This window comes from Dinoponera quadriceps, unplaced genomic scaffold, assembly GCF_001313825.1.
Source record: "Dinoponera quadriceps isolate SergipeBrazil2010 unplaced genomic scaffold, ASM131382v1 scaffold588, whole genome shotgun sequence".
Lineage (NCBI taxonomy): Eukaryota > Metazoa > Arthropoda > Insecta > Hymenoptera > Formicidae > Dinoponera > Dinoponera quadriceps.
The window spans coordinates 316,063-336,856 of NW_014554802.1; the positions used below are offsets into that span (position 1 = coordinate 316,063).

At 40.3% G+C, this 20,794-nt stretch overlaps 1 protein-coding gene across 5 annotated transcripts in view; it reads right to left on the reverse strand.

Annotated features, from left to right (window-relative positions):
- Window positions 1-9,915: 9,915 nt before the first annotated feature.
- Window positions 9,916-20,794, reverse strand: part of LOC106742074 (longitudinals lacking protein, isoforms H/M/V) — a 13,923-nt gene continuing 3,044 nt past the window's right edge. For 4 of the 5 annotated variants that reach the window (XM_014614688.1, XM_014614686.1, XM_014614690.1 and 1 more), the window contains 2 exons: window positions 13,032-13,597; window positions 9,916-12,937 (listed from right to left, as the gene is read on the reverse strand). In XM_014614688.1, the coding sequence (XP_014470174.1) occupies window positions 12,665-12,937; window positions 13,032-13,597 (839 nt within the window). In that variant the 3' untranslated portion in view covers window positions 9,916-12,664. Of the gene's footprint in view, window positions 12,938-13,031; window positions 13,598-16,439; window positions 18,371-20,794 lie in introns of those variants that run through there. The other variant, XM_014614687.1, reaches the window with a different exon arrangement.

Below are 20,794 nucleotides of genomic sequence, written 5' to 3' on the forward strand. Positions count from 1 at the left end.
GATTTTTTTAGCGAATTACAGGGGTTAATTAGAATACAAGAATGAATTTGTGCGATTGCAGAATATTTTTTTGTAGCAAAATTATGTTGATGCAAACAAAATAAAACAAACTAACTATACTAGATCATTTGATTTAAAAGAAAAAATGCCACTTTAATTTTTGCATTTTCTCATCGTATAATGTGTATCCTTTCCGCGGTTTCGATCTTAAAATCGATCACTCGTTATAACTTATTCACACACCTAATATATCCTTATAAATATAAGCCGGGAAAGTTTATGTTGCGATGTGCTTTTAAAGAACACGCAGCTATTTCAAAAGATTTCCCGTTAAATCTATTTTCCCATGTCGAATTGACCGTCGGCCAAAAAGGATATAAGTCATTCGCGGTATTTTTTCCGAGCTACAAGTCAATCGTATCAATCCCCAAAAGTAGATCAACAGGCGCGATAAACAGAATCCGATACACGGCCGGTTGTCTTCGTAACAAATTCAATTCGATATTTATTTTATGCGGAATATGAAGTGCTCCCACTCGTAATCCCAGTGTGGTGTGTATGTATGTATGTATATGTGTATGTATGTGGGTGGGAGAATTTTATCGCCGTAATGTGTACGCATGAAACCTATTTCACACAAATGTCAAGTCGTCCCGGATGAATTTCACAATCCTGATATGACGAGATTTCTTTTACGACCTGATTATTTTATTATTTGAAAAATCTGTTTGAAATATGTATAAATATGATATACAGCTTCGAGACTCAATGGAACATCGCTAAGAGAACATCAGCCAAAAATTACATAATATTTAAAAATTCGTAAAGAAATAATAATTTTTACTTTAACATTGAATATCTTTGGTCGGGACTGATCACGTCGGATATATGTTTGTAAATATGACAGGTGTACTCCGATAGACGTACACGAATGCACGCCACTAGAGAAATCATTGTAACATCGGGGTTTTCCTATATTAATACTATATTAGAATTTGAAGAGATTCCTAAAGAAGAAAAAAATAGATTTACGAACCAGCTATTTTAATGCATGCGATAAAAAGTAAAGTCGCGAACCATACATCCGCGCCTCTCTCGCGAGTCTCCATGACGAGTAGATATTCCCGCCGCGCACCGAAGTCGGGGTGTATAATATACCGCATTTATAACCGCTAGTAAATGGCCATTAATTATTTATGTGCGGCGAGGTATAACGACTTCAACGCGTGTCGAAGTCTTTAGCACTTCCACCGGCATTACGTAGCAAAGCCGCGCTAGGGCGTCACCTTCGCGCCTCCTAATCCCGTCGGAGAAAAAATGCGGACGGCTTTATTATCGATACATCAAATCTGATCGGTCCCACCGACGCGCACCCTCGATCGCGAATTCACCATTAATTAATTTTACTGATATTATTTAATTATTGAAAATTCGCTCTCCCTCTCTCTCTCTCTCTCCTTTTTCTCCCTTCTTCAATACATATGCGTGTTTCGCAAGCTCAGGTATGAATTTGTAAAAATGCTTTATGAAATCTAGCAATATCAGGAGTTTTTTATTGACAAGCTATATCGTCGCACTATCGGAGCAGCTTAGTTTAATTAATATCATCGCGCTCCCATATCTTACATTCATGGGTGCCGGAAATGATAACGATGTATGAACAGCCTCCTGTTCTCAGGAGGTGAAAAATACTGCCGATTATGCCGTTATCGTCCCCAAACACTGACATATGTTCGAGTTCCTTGTTGTTGTGCGAATTAAATGCGCCGCAAGATGATTACCTGTGTGTTTCATTCGAATGTGAAGCATCTCCCTCCTCTCCTCTTCTCGTCGAGTCGACGCCAAGCGCGCCTTCCTAACTGAAAAACGACGAAAAGGAAAGAACTTCGACAGGATACCTCTCAAACGAAGATAAACGATGCGGAGAGATCCTGCAAAGTAACGAAGAGAAGAAAAGGCAAATAAATAAGTGAATCAATCAACGCGACAACACATACACAATAAAAAAATAAATCGTCAATCTTAACATTTTCCGCATGTCCTGGAAAGTCCGTTCTAAACTTTGTATTAAAATAACATGTCCGTCGTGTGTTGCTTCTTAACACACTGAAAAAATTAATTATTTCACACAGACAATTTGCTTTACATTTATATATGTTGTTTCAGCTTAAAGTACGAATGCTAGAATAACACAAAGAATACGTGGTCGAAAGTCCGGTGGTAACAGAGGAAAATTTTAACATTTAGACGAAAGATTTTTTCACCGCGTATCGAGTAAAAACAATTACAATTAGAGGACTGTCTTCGTCAATCGATTGAGCGTCCGTGAATCTTTTATTCGCAAAAGCGCATTGTATCACCGGTGGCAACATGGCTGCCTTTATCTACGCTCCAAATCGCTACGGATAAAGGGGCTCTAGCTTGGTACAAGGGATCAACATGAGCTTAACGGCAGGCGCCAATATACCTACCTATTCCTCCCCCCCCCCCCCCNAGCCGTCAAGCTGTGGTATTAAACGGGGCATGCGTGAGGTCCACGGTGGTCGGTCACGTGTACGCCTCTGGCTGTTCTTTTGTGTACGTAGATTCTTAGGAATTCTGAGGAAGCATGCGATATTTATCCGCTACATTCATTCCGGTAACGATATTATTAAGGCGCCGACTAGATACTGAGTAAATTTTAATCAGTTTGTCGAGAGAAAGAGAGAGAGAGAAAGCACGCACACCTGTTCAAAACGAAAACGACGTCTCGTATGTTCGCACGTAGCTCTCGGGGGAAATTTTTTGGGGAAAGAAAGAGAGCACGCGAAATTTATCTGTTCGTATAATACGTTGATTCCATCTTGAGATGACTGACGGCGAGATATGAGAAAGCTTATGAATCGACGACGAGGAATTTCAAGCAAACAAACGGAGTACGTATACGATTCGCTTATTTAATGTTTCATTTTGCAAAATTAAACAATATGCACAATGAGACGCAAGTCGGAAATATGATCGTTTCACGCGTCAGTCACCACTGCCGAGGAAATAATATCACTCTTGGATCTTTCTAACAATTAATAAGCGATATTTAATTTTTGAAAATATCATGTGTTCACATACATACACACACACAATTTATATGTTGTTTATTCTCTATTTCGATCACGAAAAGGTCGTTATTTCCCAATTCGTCCGGTGTTTCCTACTTCGTCACGCGCCAACGTCACCCGACTACATCAATGAACAATACGATAAGAAGAGCTTTTTTCCCAATTTCCGCGAGCGAGGATATTTTCCTTAAAAAGCAGTTAACGCGTGGAATAAACTACGGGTAGCCCCGCTTTCTTTTGAGCGCGATGTCAACCGATGTGTAAGAGGATCAACGTCTGAACTTTTATCCCCTCGAGTATCCTAGAAACTTTAATTAAAAACCAGAGAAGGAAGGCAGAAACGTATGTAAGATATACATCCACCGTCTTCGTTCGTCACCACCGGAGGTAATTTCATATAATGCAGAAAACGGACCCGAAATGACGCACACACGGCTTTTAATAATACTTTCGTCGCGCTGTAAACCTCGCTCATGCTAAATGAAATTATCGTAAAAAAATTTGCGGATTCGCGGATTCGAGGCGATCTAATTCGACGAAATGTGTCATTGGCGCAGCGACAAAAAATCTCGATGCTATACAAAATATACAACAAACTCTGTGTTCTTAAAAGGAAGCTCAACTTTCCATCCACCCCTCCCTCCCCCGTGTAGAGAATCGTAAAAATTCTCATTAAACTGTGATGGGGTGTGCGCTCTTGGTGTTATTACAAAAAAGGGTTAAAAAGGAAAAACTCACCGTTTCTTTCAACATTGTTCTCTAAGAAAAAAAACCCCACTCCTAATTAACCAAACGTAATTAATTGTGCGGTCGATCGCATCGAGCATCGCTCATTTTCGCGGGAATAAATTCAGTCGTGAAGTATTAAGGGCGAGCGAAAAAAATTGCGCAGGAAAATTGCGAGAGAGAGAGAGAGAGAGAGAGAGAGACATGTGCGAATATTTCCGCGAATCTCTTTCGGTCCTTGGGCTCTAGGCTGTGCTGTAGCATTGTATAAAGCGCAAGCCTCGTCGTCCTGTAGTAGTAGGAGTCTCCCTGCACCTCCTCACCGCACTATTGACGGGAGTTTTAATAAAAGTACCCCCACCAGGAAACCTAAACGTCGCAGTAGAAGGACTTGGTGAGCGCGCGGTGGAACCAAGAAGATATTGGGTAAAGCAAAGATCGTGAGGACACTTGGAGACATCGGGCCCGGCCGAATTCCGGCCGGAAAAAATTCAGTTCGTCGAAACGTTGTCGGGCAAAAATCATTGCGAAAAAATCTCCCTCGTGGACGATAATAATTACGATAAATAAGCTGTTTCGACCGGAATGAATATTTCATTGGACAATCGGAGGAAACTATCTATTCGTAGGAATCGTAGCCGGTATCGAAAAGCGAATTTCGTGTTTATTGGTATTGGCCGGTACCCAACAGCGGACGTTTATGTTTCAGTACTAGCCCGGTGCATGGCATAGAATATTTATTTATAATATAATTCAAGCATGAAAAAAGGTTGTAATAAATATTAGATATTGGCGAGGCGCCGATTCAGCACTGAAATATGGATTTGCGTTATGCCAATGTCTTAAAATAAGAAATTCGTTTGATTTATATTGACTTACGCATAAAGACAGAAGTAGCTCGCGGAAAATGAAAGTGACGAGCCTGATATTTTATCAGTACAATGCTCACGTGACGCTCAAATAATTTTCAACATTTAAAGCGAAGAAACTTCGCTATTGTGAAATTTTCTGTGTAAAATATACATTTTGGATGCGACATTGTGTGTGTGTGGGCGCGCGCGCGTGAATACGTGTGCATGCGCATATCCACATATTTTTATGATTTGAGAAGTATTTTTCGGCCAATTGACCATCCAATTGCTACTCACCGTCATAAATACACGCATAACGAATGTGCGTTTTCACATATATACGCGTACTCACACACGACCGTCCGTTGATTTGAAAACGCAAATAGGAGTAACAGTGGGATTAAAACAGTTTGTGGTCAAACATAGAGAGGCCTCCTGTATGAATGGTAGTAATGGCAGATCACTCGTGCGAAGAACGCACCATATACGTATTGTATAGAATCCGTGAGAGTAGGATTTATTTCTATAGGCTCGACGATGCGTTACGAATAGGTCCTGGTGCGTCTCTTTCTCTATCTCCTCAATGAGGCAAGCAAAGGGTGACGATGCCAAGTACCTGTTCGCGTTAGCCGCACATCTAATGCAAATCGCATTTTAATAGCGCGATAAATCCGAATATAAATTTTCCTATAATTTTATTTACATATCTAAGTAATAAATAACATTTATTACTTAGATATTTAAATAAAATTATAGGAAAATATTTTTATTCAGTAAACTTAGGGTAAACTGAAGGGTTCCCTTAATATCATTACTGAAAATCTGGTACTTTACGGACTTTAATTACTTTAAGAGCGTCAAAGTGGCCGTAAAAAGCTCGGCTCGGGAAAAGTAACGAAATTTTGAAGAACCACGTGAAAATGACCAAGTAATTCGAGGCGATCGCGAGTGATAACGATCGACCGTCCGGTTATTTTCCGCGTCATGTCGTTCCCTTTGATTATACATTCAAATCGATCGCTCGACGTTCCCGACGAGAAAAAAATGTTCACCTCGACATTAATCACGCCACGGAGACTTGCGGTCGACGACGACGAAAATACGAACACGTGCACACTCGGACGTGTAGACGTGGGTATATGCGGATTTGACGAGCTGGTACGGCTAATCGATAGTAATGTCAATATTAAAACTGTGTGTAATAATGCGTTAGTATTGGGCTAATCGCCGCGACTCGTCAGCTGTGTCCACACGACGCTTTGGAGATTCCTAATGTTCCGCTCAAAGAGAGTCACGAGCAATTGATTTATTGACTCGCGGAGATATTACCGCATGACTTATCGCCTGCAATTTTATCGCGGCTATTTCCGATATCATTCGCCGAGACGAAAGAAAATATATAGCCGATACGCGGATAATAACAAACGTGTAAATTAAAGCAAATCCGTTGTCTACCCTAATCGATCGGTATATTTTTCGAGTCCACTTTCAGCAATTTTGAGCGTGCAAAAGTACATTCATGTTGGTCGAAGTGAAAAGTAAAGAAACGGAAGAGAACCAATACCGCAAAACCGCTCCTTCGTGATTACAGACGTTGACAAAAAAATTGGATATTTCGAACATTGATAAAATTTAAGAAGAAATATCATATATAGCCTCATCGAATTAACATTTATCCGGGCAAACGTACGCGATGAATCCACGTCGAATTAACATTTATCTTTAATATTAAAAATCCTCCATTTAACACTAAAAAAAGTAAAACTGAAGATTTAGAAGATACTTGAACATCGAACATTCTCTTCTTCAAATCTTCGTCAAGTAAAAAATCATTTTAACCACGGAACGAAGATGTATCTCAGTTTAATTTTAAGTTTCAGACAAAGAATGAGAATCTTTCAATAACGTACGATGTGGTAATTGGCTGAGACGTGTCCGAAATATTATAGATCGCGGATCAGCGATCTCGAGAGAGCGATCCTAAAAAACATATATTTTCATGCATATGCACAATCTCGCGGACGGACGGACAGACGGATGGACGGTTGAGCACCCTTATCAAATATCCTCAGAGCGCATGTCAGCCGATCGGAGGTGGAATATCAAAAGCGCCGAGGGCGGGGCTGACGGAAGACTCGCATGGCTTCGCTCGCTGTCGGCGAAGCCTCTTTTACTGTTCTTCGAACAATAACCTTTAACCTTATCTTACTTAAACGCCAACTTCTGGCCTGAACTTCTGAATACAGATAAAGTTCATTCAATGTTAATGTTTCGCGTAAATTAAGTGTCCTTTATAAAGGATAACATTTATTCATGATCCGGCTGCTTCAGCAATTCGCTGTGCCGTTGTTGCTACACTGCGTTTCCACCTGCGTGCAGAGATTTGATGCTCTCCATTATGCAAGAGGGCAGCCTCGATTGATCTATTAGACGCCTCATTATCGTCATCGCGGCGACACTCTCTCAGGGTAAGACTGTGACTTTTTCACATTAGTCCTTGTATTCGAGATATTATTTTCGATATGAGATTCCGATGATGATCATATAATACATAAAAGGATACCCTAGTAGCATAATTCATTAACGATACATTGCTACAATATTGGCCAATATAGAGCCAGACAACCGACTGTAAAAGCAGATTTTACGTAGTATCTGCTATAAATTTCTCCGACAGCTTGCTGGCAGAAATATAACAAGATTTATTAGTAGAGCATGACAACAGATTAATTTATTATCGAGTTCTGTTAGCAAATTCTATTATATTTCTGCCAGTCGACAAAATTTCAAACGGACACTGTGCAAAATCAGCTTTTCTAGGTTTGTTGGCTGACTTTATATTGGGCAACGTTCTATCCAATGTACCTCCAATAATGCCGATATATCGCCAATGAATTGTGCTACTAAAGTATTAACAATAATGACGAAATATACGAAATTTATCGTATTTTTGAGAACAGCGCCGTTTTACTGAAATTTACAATTTACATTTATCATATCCAGCAGATACTTGGCGTCGTTATTTCCTTGAAAATAAAGAACAGTCCGTGGTGCGTGATATTTCTCCATTTCTCACGAGACACCCTTTTGTTTCACAGGTAGACCTGCTAATTGCCAGCGTCGACATAATTGTCGCCCAGAGCCTACCTCTTGTTTATATTCGCGCTTTCGCAAAGTGCTCGCATTATTCCGACAAATTATTAGTATCTTCATCGCGCGCCTCTCTTACTCGTCCTTTATTGTCTCTTTCACGGTACTCTCTGTGTCGAGAGAACAGTGTTTAATTTATACATTATTTTTGTACGAGTTATTCTCTCTCTCTCTCTCTCTCTCCCTCCCTCCCTCTTCTTCCTTTCCTCCTTCTTTCTACACGATAAATTAGCGACGTCGCGTTTATTTCGGCCCCTCTTTTCCACGGTACATCGCATCACAATGCAATCGCGAGTTTCCGCCCTGCATCTACACACGGAAGAACAACACGATATGAACGGGGGGAAAGGAGGGAGGGAGATGCACGAGCCTTTCGCTGCGCATAATATGATTATGCGCGGGGCATAGGGAGAATTAAATGTGACTTAAAAGGGCATTAAGTAATTTCCGCGCAATCCTCTTAACTAATCGCTCACGAACTTTGCGACTCATGCCGTACAAACAAAAAGCGGCTCACCTTCAGATAGAGGGTATTGTCGGATCGTGAGATTTCGCGCGCGGGTTCGTTTCGTTATTCGCCCCGTTTATTAGTCTGGCACGCTTTTACTTCGATCTGGTCTATCGACCTACGAGCTTTCGCTTTCGCTGGACCGTTGCTTTTGATGTGATGCGCGCTTCAGATGTGTATATCGTCATTTCTCTCCAATTTTCTCGCAATAAATATCGATTTTACAGAGAAAATTTTCAGACGAAAGTCAAGTGACTTTGAAGAGGCTTCTTGTCATCCGATTTTTCTTCCATGCAGCAGCGCCAAAGTCACATGAAGGTCGACTTCATTTTTTTCAATGGAATTTTATAATTTTGTTAACACAAATCGATTCCTCTGTTCATTCGGTGTATTAAAATATTAAGGGTGAAATCATCGAAAAATGAATAATATCTTCCTCCCGAAACTTTGATAAAATTGTCAGGATAACAACACAGATAAAAATATAAAAGGACGAAAATAAAAAAAACTACTGCAGATTATTTCGTCGCTTGAGAAAACAAAAACATGCAGAAAGAAGATTCGCTTGCGAAATGCGAACGTGTAGTAACCATTCTGCAAATTTGGATCGCTTAATGTCCTCTCGCCCTTAACGAGAGATCGACCACCCACGAGTGGCCACGTGAGGCCCGTTCGTATCGGGGGTTGCCGGCGATTAATCCGGAGCGCTCCCGTGACTTTTCGTTTCTCGGCGCAGAGGAGACGAGGGGTCCAGCTGTCGACCGGGGCACCGGCTGCGCGTACAATATCGCTCGTGGCTTTTGGGGATCCAAGATGACGACTCCTCTTTTCCGTCGCGCGTTATGCCGCGAGGGATTACTGCTACACTACGACGACGACGGTGGTGGCGTCAGCTTGCGCGCAGAAGAAACGGCTGACCCCATATACGCGGATGGCCGCGCCACGACGAAGACGGGGAGGGCAAGCGGAAAAAGTCAGCCCTCATTCGCGGATTTATTGCGAGCGAGAGGATTCGCCCTCTTTCTTCCATCATCTTCGTCATCGACGGTCTTTTGCGTTAACTTCTGTTGTTCTACAACGGTTGTAATGACATGAGTCCGTAGCATTTAACTGAAGGTCGTAGAATTTAATGTTCTTAAAACGATGCTGCTTATTTTTAACACTGCTTTAATTCTACAGATTTAATTTCAATACTACTTTCAACAACCTATTTTGACGTTAGAACGAGAATTTAAGACATCGGGATCAGAGTAGGAGTAAATTATATTATTAGAATTGAAATTGAATATACTTTGCAGTCGTACCTCCTGCTATATTGTGGAATTAAAGGTTTAGCAGCAGACTTCAAAATATCGTCTCGAAGCGTTCAATATTCGCTATTCGTACAGAAAAAGATCCCACATGTCATATGTTTCTAAGGGAAGGTGTCCCGAGGATCTTTCGCAGTTGAACGGAAATATTTCTCGGCCCCTGCAAAACAAGAAGATGACAATTCCTCCTCCCGCGGAGGGAAAACGCTAGGATGTCGGGAAGCGTTCGTACGATTCTCGTCGTCGATCTGTGTGTGTTGATCTCACATTGTTTTATTTTTAACTTATGAATCTCAGGCTAGATTTTACACAAAATATGATTAATCGATACAACGCTTGCATATAGTATATCTGTAATGCCGAGAAAAATATATTGCACGTACTTCTTGTTTTTCTTCTTTTTTGTTCCTTCTTCTTCTTCTACATTTTCGACACTTTACATGTAAAAGTGCGCGAACGTGCTCGGTGTCGCTCGCGAGGAAATACCAAGGGAAGAAGGGGAGAAACGTAGGTGTCGCGGCCGGGCGAGGGAGAGTCGACGATAGCCTGGCGACAAATCGTGATTTATCCTTAGAGCATATACTACTGGAGGTAGCACGTCTCGATAAAAGTGTGGTCAGGGTGCGAGAGAGAAAGGTAGATTAGAGGTGACAGCTATCTCTCTCTTACTGAACGCTCATGGTTGTTTGCTTAGAAGGAGAAAGGCCTATACGAAAGTTCAATTGCCGCCCAACTTGTCAGCTCGTCTGCTAGTCTGTATCATTTTGACGCGTTTATTATATTTGAATATTTAAGTATGTGTAAATAGTGCTGTTTGATTGAAATTATTACAATGTCAAAAATTTGTTGCATCCCAAATTGTCGTACGAGACAAGACGATCCTGACTGTTTGGATTTATGTTTTCATAAGTAAGTCTATTAAAAATGAAGTTGTGTAGGTTAAGTGAACGTTTTCGTTTTCAGTTTTGGTATCAATAATTTTTATAATTTTTTTTCTTTAGATTTCCATCAGATGAAGTTATTAACAATAAATGGTGCGATGCAATAAAAGATAACTTTGAAGATTGGATTTTAAAAAAAAGTTCATATGTTTGTTCTGTCTTAATTTAATGTTTTGATACTATGATTACTTTTTAATTCATAATTAGGAATGTATTATTTATTTATAGATGTTTTATAATGTTATTTCGTATACATTTATACGTTACAATCTCTCAAAAGTGGGGAGTTGGAATCGACCAATGAGCGTTCAGTAAGAGAGAGATAGCTGTCACCTCTAATCTACTTTTCTCTCTCGCACCCTGACCACATTATTATAACACGGGCAGCATAAGGCACGCTCCCTCCAGTAGTATATGCTCTAAGGATTTATCAGGCTGGAACGATGCGATTCTACGACACGCCAAGAAAAAAAGAGAGTTTCCTCACTCACTTCTATTGTCGTTCGTAATGTGTCTCGTCTTGCCTTTCCGGCGGATAAATGCACGAGACACAAAAATATTCGTCGTCGAAAAGTGTCCCGATGGGTCTGGAGAGACGGAAACGGCGGCGGCGCGACAAATTAACACAGTACAAGCCGAAAATATCTCGACAGAGAATTCCGCGGCGTTTCCATCGAAAAATCGAAGCCTGATCGAAGTCCGATTCAAGCGGGAAAACGTTTCAACGATATACATTTCTCCTTCGATAAAAAAATAAAAGCTGCTGGAAAGCGGAGAAACACAAGTTGAACAGAAAGAAAAGAGAGAAAGCGCGATCTAACAAATGTCGCTTGCCGTTATCAGATTTTTTTTTTCTCCCTCTTCAGCAGATTTCCTCTCGTTGGTCAAAAACTTGTCGAAGAGTTATTTTAAATAGAAGAACCGACGCGCGCGCGCACACACACACACACACACACACACACACGCACGCACGCATACGTACACACACAACGCCGTAGTGAATTTCTCACTTGTACTTTACTCTTTATTTCTTTCTTAAATCCCAAATTCTCGTATTAAGATAAAAGTGACAGGGAGGGAGGGGGAGAAAGAGGCTCGCGTTCGATTGATCGCGATACGAACGCGACAAATTTACACGCGGACGTATTAACGGGAGCGGGGAGTGCCGTGAATAGTAGGAAGTGATTTATAAGGGTAACACCGATCGTTGCACGTGCGTGGGCTCTCGCTTCGGCGGCCAGGCCGTGCCTGCTCTTCTCTCCTCTCTATTTTTCCTTTCCTTCTTTCACAATTGCAATTGCATCTCGCGATTCATGACCTCGAAAATTAGTGTTTGCAATGTCGCCGTCGAGAAAAATTATTATCTCGATGCTTTTTTGTACATGAAAGAGAGAAGGAGACACAGAATAGGAGGGATCGTGCAATCATGTGATGATATGAGGATCATTGATACGAGAATAAAAAGCATTTCAAAAATAATGATTATAATAATCGTAATAATAAAGAACCGTTACGTAATAATTATATGTATTCTTGGATTTTTTTTTTTTCAAATAATGTACTTCATCTTACGTACTTGACGCGCTTCTCATCATAAATGTTATAAAATCGTAGGAGAAATTGATTTCTCGATGTTTATCGACGTTAAAAAAATATCACTATCCCCGTATAATTTCGAGACAAGAGACAAGTCCCTCATAGAAAACATCATCATCAGGTCTCTACGACCCACTTGAAGCTGTAAACGCTTTGAAGTGCTTAAAAAAAGAAAGAACATGATTGGTTCATACAGTATTTCGAAGAAATTTGCAATATGAAATGGATCCTACCTTTTGTTGATTTTTGTCGATACAAATTCGGTAAAACTTACATTCATCGTGGTACGAGAGAGGGGGAGAAATAAACATCACGTGTACATACACACACACCGATAATATCGGCTTGGTGTCACCGCGCGCGCGCGCGCGACAGTCCTCGGACACTTAAAAACGCGCGCTTACACATCAATCGCCCGGATAACAATCATCTATAAAAACAAAGTACGTAGATAGAGAGAAAGAGGTACGCAATAAATAAGGAGAGATTAGACAGAGCTGGTTTTCGGTAAGGGTTTCAGTTTGGAGATCAGATCGCGCCGTTGCTCGTGGTACTCCTGAAAGCACGGCACGATGCAGAGATTGATCTGGCACTCGGGACAGTGATACTTGGTCTTCCTGCGGAGTATTCTGCCGTGGGCGTCTATCGTGTTCCAACAATGATTGCAGCCTAAGGGTGGCCCTTCGCGTAGCACCGGACAGTGGCCCAATCGTTTGTCGCCAGTGTTCTCGCGTGGCTCTCTGCTGCTGCCGCTGCTGGTCTACGAGCGCGAAAGAAGTCGCGTTAATTTCACGGATATTGAAACTTTCTTTCCTTTTCATTCTCGTCATCCTGAATGTGGATCGGAACTTTACCTGCGGCGACGACGAGCTTCGTCTCAACTCTGTCGTCTTGACCCTCAATCCTCCGCTGCTGCTATCCCCGGACGTAGCGTTTCCTGGCTCCAAGACGGGAGTCGCCGGTGTTTCCTCGCCTGCCTCTTCCTCCGTCTTGACGACCGGTGCCGGCTCCACCACTATCGAGGGACTCGTGGTTCTGCCAGGGAACTCCGGATTCGAGTGCTGCCGGTGTATCCAGTAATTGCCGGACGTGCTCTGCTGTTGGCTAGTGAGCAGCGGGTGCGAATGTTGCTTGGTCAGGTAGGACGGTTGCGGCACCGTCAACAGGTTCGTCGACGTCGTCAGCAGATTCGGCTGATTCATCAGCATGGTGTGCGGCGGCGATATGCGCGACTCCTCCCAGCTCCTCGACGTCTGAGGGAGATTCAACGTCGGCGTGGCCACGGAGGACGAGACGATGTGCGGCGAACCCGTCGTGGTAGTCTCGCTGTCTGGCGACAGGTGACTCGGCTCCTTCTTCACTCGCGGCTGCCGCATCAACAGCCGTGCCCTTTTCACCGGCGTCTGCTTGCAATGAGGGGCTGTAATAATAATAAATAGATCACGACTTTAGAAAGGAGTATGATCGGTCATTCAATCTTGGATGTGAGAAATGTCAGCCTTGTTACATCACTGCACGACAGATTGACCGACAGGGTTAGTAATCTTGCGTCTTTCGACAATAACCGTTACATTAATGAGAGTCATTGAACGAACGGATCGACGGTCACGTTGGTCCGGTAAAAATCGGTAATAAATAATGCGTAACAAGGAGAACAATCATGATGTTTGTCGTACCGATGTTTCATAATTGCTTCTTCTTTGATTGGGACACGGATTTATATTCCAGTCAGACTAACAAAGACTCGATATCGTCATTTCGGATAAGGTCGACCGTTCGCTTTACACGGGAGATCAATGAAGGAGGTTATCGAGACAGAACTTCCATTCTGTTGCAAACTGTTAGAATATTTTTTTATTCCTTCAGAATTAGTTCTTAGTCGTTTATATAAGGGGTATAAATGCTTCTTAACAGTGCAATTAACGACTATTTTATTATTAAAGACTAATCTCTAATTTTAAACCATTCAAATATATATATATATATATATATATATATCGAGAGTGACTTTTATCAAGCCCATTAATCTAATCGACGTATTCAAAATTCCCGTCATTCGAGTACCACCTGCTTCATTATGCCAAACACAGAAATGATTAATTTTTCGGTATTATTGAACGAGACAAATTGCTGGAAATCAACGTCGACAATTCACACTTCTCATTATCTCATTACTCATCGATTCAGTTTAATCTGAGTTTGACAATGTCATTCTGGAATATAATATATAAGATATNTAAGAAGCTAATTCTTCTTCATTCTACCGTAACACACACTTCCTCAATGTACAGAAACGAATGAAAATAGAAAATACAATCAGTATATCTCTTTTGAGTGTGTTCGTGTCCTTTCCCGTTCAATACATGCATTACATCACTGTTTGGAGACGACTCGTCGAACGTACGTAATAAACTGTGCAACAAATAAAATATTATAACTATAAATGTAAAATTAGAAACTCTTTCACTCACTCACTCATTCACTTACTCTCTCTCTCTCTCTCTCTCTCTCTCTCTCTCTTTCATAAAACTTATGTTCCATTATTAATCGTGAGAGACAATAATCGTTTTTCTTCGTTACGCACGATAAAATACAGTTAATAAATCATTATTACTAAACATAACAGAAACGCAAATATTACAGAGTCAAAATATAATGTTCGTGTATATATATATATGTATATATATATATATATATGTATGTATATATAATTATCCGTATACTTAAAACATGCTATCTAAAGCTCTCTGGTCGTATATCACGTAGAATTCGTAATTTACTTCGACAACGACGAAAACTACTCTCTCACAAAGTTCGCATTAATTTTGGAAAATTTAATACATCGAGCAATTTACGTCGATTAGTATCGTTAATCCACGTACGTTATTCGATCTAATTTTCCGGATTTAACAGAAATAGACGGAGGATTAAGCGGAATTTGCGGGTATTCAAGAAGAAACGATGGCAGAATAATATCGCTGTAACGCAATATAATATACATATCTTAATCTCTCTCATGTACATATAATGTAATAGAACGCGAAAATAGTCGAGTGAACTCTCGCGCATAAAGAAAAGAACATATTTCTCTAGGAAAAGAAAATCTACGATAGTTCTCGTATATTTATCGACAAAGCAACCATTAATTCTTGTAATACATGTATTGATGGATCATCTCCGTGCGCGTGTGTGTGTGAGCACGCGCGCGTGCGCGCGTATATTATTAGTTTCGTACAATATATCGACGCGAATGTGTGCAAATACGACGCAATCCTAACGATTTTTGCGCCTTCATTATGTTACTATGTACAAAAGTTATATTTACGAATTATACGACAAGCTACAATCGGTACAACGGTACAGTATCGCTATTTATCAGTAACCCCGACATTTTTTTATCGTCGTCGTCGTCATCGTCGTCAGGGAGCACTGTAATTGCACCAATTCTAGATGATAATCTGCGCTAACGAGATGGCTGTGACAATACGTAAGCGAGAGAGAGAAAAAAAAGAACTAAACGCAACTCTATCAATATTCTCGTGAATATCTGGGAAAATCGCTAACGAGAGAGAGCGTGCGCCAACGCATCAATATCGAGATCGTTATGTGTGTATACAATCACCGATGACCAAATCAACACAAGTCTGCTCTTATTTATCAAATTATAGATACCGTTTAGCTTGAGTCACAAAATTGCGAATCAAAAAGAAGTATGTTTCTACAAAACGAAAAAAAAAACTTACGAGGAAATGACGCGAACTCCGAAATCGATTCCCCGACAAGTCATACGATCGTTCGATAGCTTTTATGGAACGTAAAAATCCAAGAGGGGATTTGAACGAATGGGCCTTTGTTTACGAGAAATTGCGATGCAAAGTTGGAAGCTATGCCGATACGAGGATAAATTTAACACTCGTTGTCACTGAAACATCGTATCTGAGAAGTTTCGCCTTATGTCGGCACAGCTGTGTGCCCAACTTTATTTTGTGATTTCTTATAAACAAAAGTCTATTTATTTAAATCTCTTTAGGGTTTTTATGTTCTATATATAAACTGTCGAATAAGCTATGATTCGTCCGGAAATCGATTTCGGAGATTCGCATCATCTCCTTGTTAATTCAAGGCTCCTGGTCCCTCGTCGCAATCGTCTTTATTTGATGACATTAAAAGCGAGAAAATGCAAAATAAACATAAAAGCCGTAAAATTAACGTGAATAATAGTATAAGAAGAAGTAGGTTAAAAAGAAAGGTTGAATATCACGTTAATTTTACGGTTGTTTATTAAAAAACAAAACGAAAGTATTCGGAATATTTTACAAATATATTTAATCGAAGGCATAGTGTTACTTTATGGATGTCCCTTTATCTCAAAACATTCCGCAATAATTTTGATCGTATGTTTTTTCGCCTCCGAAGACGGTCGCGGCGAGAAAACGAAACATTTTTAAATAAAATAATATAGGACAAGTTTAACTTAAAGGCTGTATCAAAGGCCGTGCAATTTTCTCTATATTACAAACACGACACTTTGTACAATTACATAAATCGTTTCCTGTATACCTAATCTAATAATAATAATAATAATAATAATAGTAATAAATAATAAGCAAGTGACTCGAGAAATTTGAAAGCGATTCTTTCCGAAGAGAAAGGACAATGAGTAAAGCAAGCCGCCCTCGGTGTGGATAAATAAAAACGATATGTTTCTTTGTACATTGGAGCTGCTAAATCTGATTCTTCTGACCTTCAAAGAAATAAATAGAAGCAATTGTTCGAAATCACTTTCACTACCACCATTCCGAAAAATGTCTAATAAACATTGAACGTTTAGACAAATCTTAGAAAAAATCGGGTATAATGAAAATACCAAATTATCATAGCAACGTCGCTCTCTTATTAAGATTCTCATATTATCATATTTTGCCAATAATAAAAAAACACGAATAAATACGTTTTCGTAAAGTTCAACAATAATAATTTACAACAGTAGCTATTCAACAGCTTTGTATATCCATTCGGCCCATTTTGCCCATCGTCCATTTAATCCAGCAATCCAGTCATCAGACCGTTTCCAAGATCTGACAGTTCGTTTCTTCAAGTCGATCTATACACGTGATAAAAGAATCTCGCAGTTACACAAACTAGCTATAATTCTCCGCGATGAGAAACAAAGTTGAGTTACGCACGCACGCACGCACGCACGCACGCACGCACGCACGCACATACATACAAAATAGTCGCCGGAGGGGAGGAGGGAAAGAGATCCTGTACAATATACAAAACACACGAGCTATGATCGACTCGAGATGGAAATACCCGGGAGTCTACGAGCGTGACGCGCAGAAAGGATCGCACGGATAAAAAAGGAGGGAGGAAAGTAATACTTCTCAAGCTCGTCTATACAAGTGACTTTCCGGGTAGGGCTCAGTTCACATGGTGTTGTAATTGACGCCGTGCAAATTGATCGGCATCGTGGTGCTCGGTAACGCATAGTCCGTGTGCCTGCTGTCGATGTAGCCGCTCAGCATCGTGTGGGGACTGTGGCTGGTCAGCATGGTGTGCGTGCTGTGCGTGTTGTGCGTGCTGTGCGGAGTGGTGGGCGGGCCCATAGGCGTCGGACTCTGCGAGTTGATGGGCTGGGCCGGGGGCGCCGCCGGCGGCGGCGACGAGTTCACCTCCTGCTTGACGCGGGACTTGAGGCTAGGCCGATTGTTCGGGTAGCCCCGCTTCTTGTACTCGAGCCAGAGCGTCCGGTTGTTCACACCGTACATCCGCGCGGCCTTGCAGAAGCCGATGCCGCCGTAACGCACGGCGTCGAGGGCGCGTATGAAGTTCTCGTCCGCCTGCGGATTGGTCGAGCGCTTCCTCTTCATCGCGGTCTGCGGGCTGGCGCAGGGGCTCTGGCAGTTGCTCGGGCACTGCGCCGACGGCGAGGGCCCGCCGCCGCTGCTGCCCGACGACGACGGGTGCTGCAGCGTCCCCCCCCCAGCGTGGGCGGAATTCGAATAGTTGGTCAGGGCGCAACTGGAACCAGTCGTGCTGGTACCACCAGAGTACTGGTGGTCGCTGATGGCCGAGGACGTTGTTATTTCGGGTGTCGTAAACGCCGACGACGCTTGGATCGACAGATTCGTTTGACACGAGGACAGAGCGAAACGTGGATATGTGTGCTCCATTATAGTCCATTGTAATCCTGTAGAACAGACCGATTCATCGTTGGTCAGAGCACAGGAATTATCAAGCCGTTGATAATATACTTTGCGTTCACGGCAAAGATAAGTGTGATTATAAGTGAGGGGAGAGAGAAACGTGGGCGTCAAAGTATCATGAGAAATGAAGAAAGAGACGGCAGCGATTCTGATCTTTATAAGAACCGCAGTGACTCTTTCGTGCAAAATGTAACATCTCCATGATGATGATCAATGCGTCTCATCTATATGTATCATCATCGTCGAAATTAACTTCGATCAGAAATATCATTTTCACACGATTATATTATGCCAACGATAATCGGCTTATGAATAATAATACGTCGGCATACTTGTTCGTATAAAACAAGGCGATACATATACTATATATATACACATAAATATATGTATATATACACATATAATTGTAATCTAATAAAAAGTAAAAAAAAAATGTAGTTTATTCTGTAATATATATGGAAAAAACAATACTAAAAGCTATAAGTAAGCGAAAGAAAAATTGTAAATATCGAGAAATAAAATTTCTGAAGAAACGATAATGAGCCTATTAAATATGGAGTTGCGGCATGGCACAGATACATTTTTAAGCACATCATTATTTGGAATATATTCAAATATGTGTACGGCTTAGTTATAATTTATTGGACAGAGTATAAGGCACACATACACACTCCGTTAATGTCAAAGGTCCGATATGCTGTTCTTTCGACAAGTTCATACATTGTGTGCTATGTATCTGTGTACCATGGTGATCTTCTTTCATGAGTGAGATATAATTTCTTTTCTTTTTTTACTCTCTTGCACATTCGCATTATTGAAATATCAATTCCTGAAATTTCGCTCTATTTTCATGTCAAACGTCTGTTGATTCTTCTTGTGCAATACATTTAAACGCATCTGTGCCAGCATTTAATGTGTGTAAATATCGCTTATTGACATGCAGTATAATAAATATCCACCGATCAGTATGCATAATTTATAGTAACAATTATCAGAGATATTTGCTTAAAGGGGAGGTATCATGCAATTCTGAAGTTACAGAATTATATTCTGCGCGTTCTTTCTTTTAACAATGTTCACTAAAGAAATCGTACACAAAACATGGCTAACGGCTATTGTAATTTTTTTTTCAATTCTACTGCCGTTCTCATATGTGACATATCTTGTCAAATTAAAGACTATCTTCAAATTCTCATATTTCCCAAATAACGCGTATATATAATCATCTAGATCGCAAACACTGTATTTATCAATCTGTCGATTAATCAGAAAAAAATATAATCTGACTTATATCTTGTCAAGACAGAAAAGTCATACGCCTGTTGTATAATTCAAGTATACACATCCTGTTTATGTGTGTAGCTGTCATTCATAATTTGTGTTTTACAAAAACGATAAATTTTTTTTTTAATCATATATCTAATAAGACGAGTACGAGTATACCAAGATTTTCTTTCTCTCCTATTTCAGTATACAATGCATATACGTGATATAAGGTGATGTCACATTTGTATATATATTAACATGTTGAGTGCTGCGCCAATTCACATGACTTTCAATTCACGCTGCGTAAGTCACTGATAATTCACGATTATCGTATTATATATTTCCAATATATATCCTTATATAGAATATATCTTATAATATTTATAAGACTACAAAAATTATTATTATAAAGGGAAGAGATAACATAAATTATACATGCAGCTTAAATAGAAAGTTCAATGTGAGCCAGCGATAGCCTACGCGGCACTCAACGTATTAACCCTTATCGGACGCTAGCTTTTTATGTGTGATTCTCACTAGGTTGTAGCTGGTTTCGGTAAATATGCGAAAAATTTTCAGTATTATAAGAATAACATTTTTGTTAGAAATTATTTATTTTTTGAAGGAGTATTACAAATATATGAGTTTCAAATAATTATTTATAAGTTTTTAATGTATGATATTTTTTGAAACAATCTCCAACATGAAGGAATGGTTTTCTGTTGCACGTTTCACAGAAGTATACTGTTGTTTTTCTTCCTCCAGGCAACTTACGATTAGAACATACTAAACAGTCATTATGTTTTCCTTTAGCATCAAGTCGGAGGATATGTAGTTTTCCATCTAATCTCTCCTCATTGTCTGTTGTTGATGGCGTTCCATATCGCGCAGTTTTACCTTCACGTAAATTCCCAATTAGTGACATAACTAATTTCCGAATAAACTTTATACGAAACATTGGTTTACTGTTGTTATGTTTACAATCAGCTTTATACAGAATATAAACACATTTTCTATTTCTACATCATTTTCTTCTTCACTTGAAGATTTTATAGGCATAACTTTTCTTTTCTTAGGATGTAATAAGATGTGACTGCTAGTCTCATCACTAGAATCAAAATCACTTTGAGAATTGTTTTCAA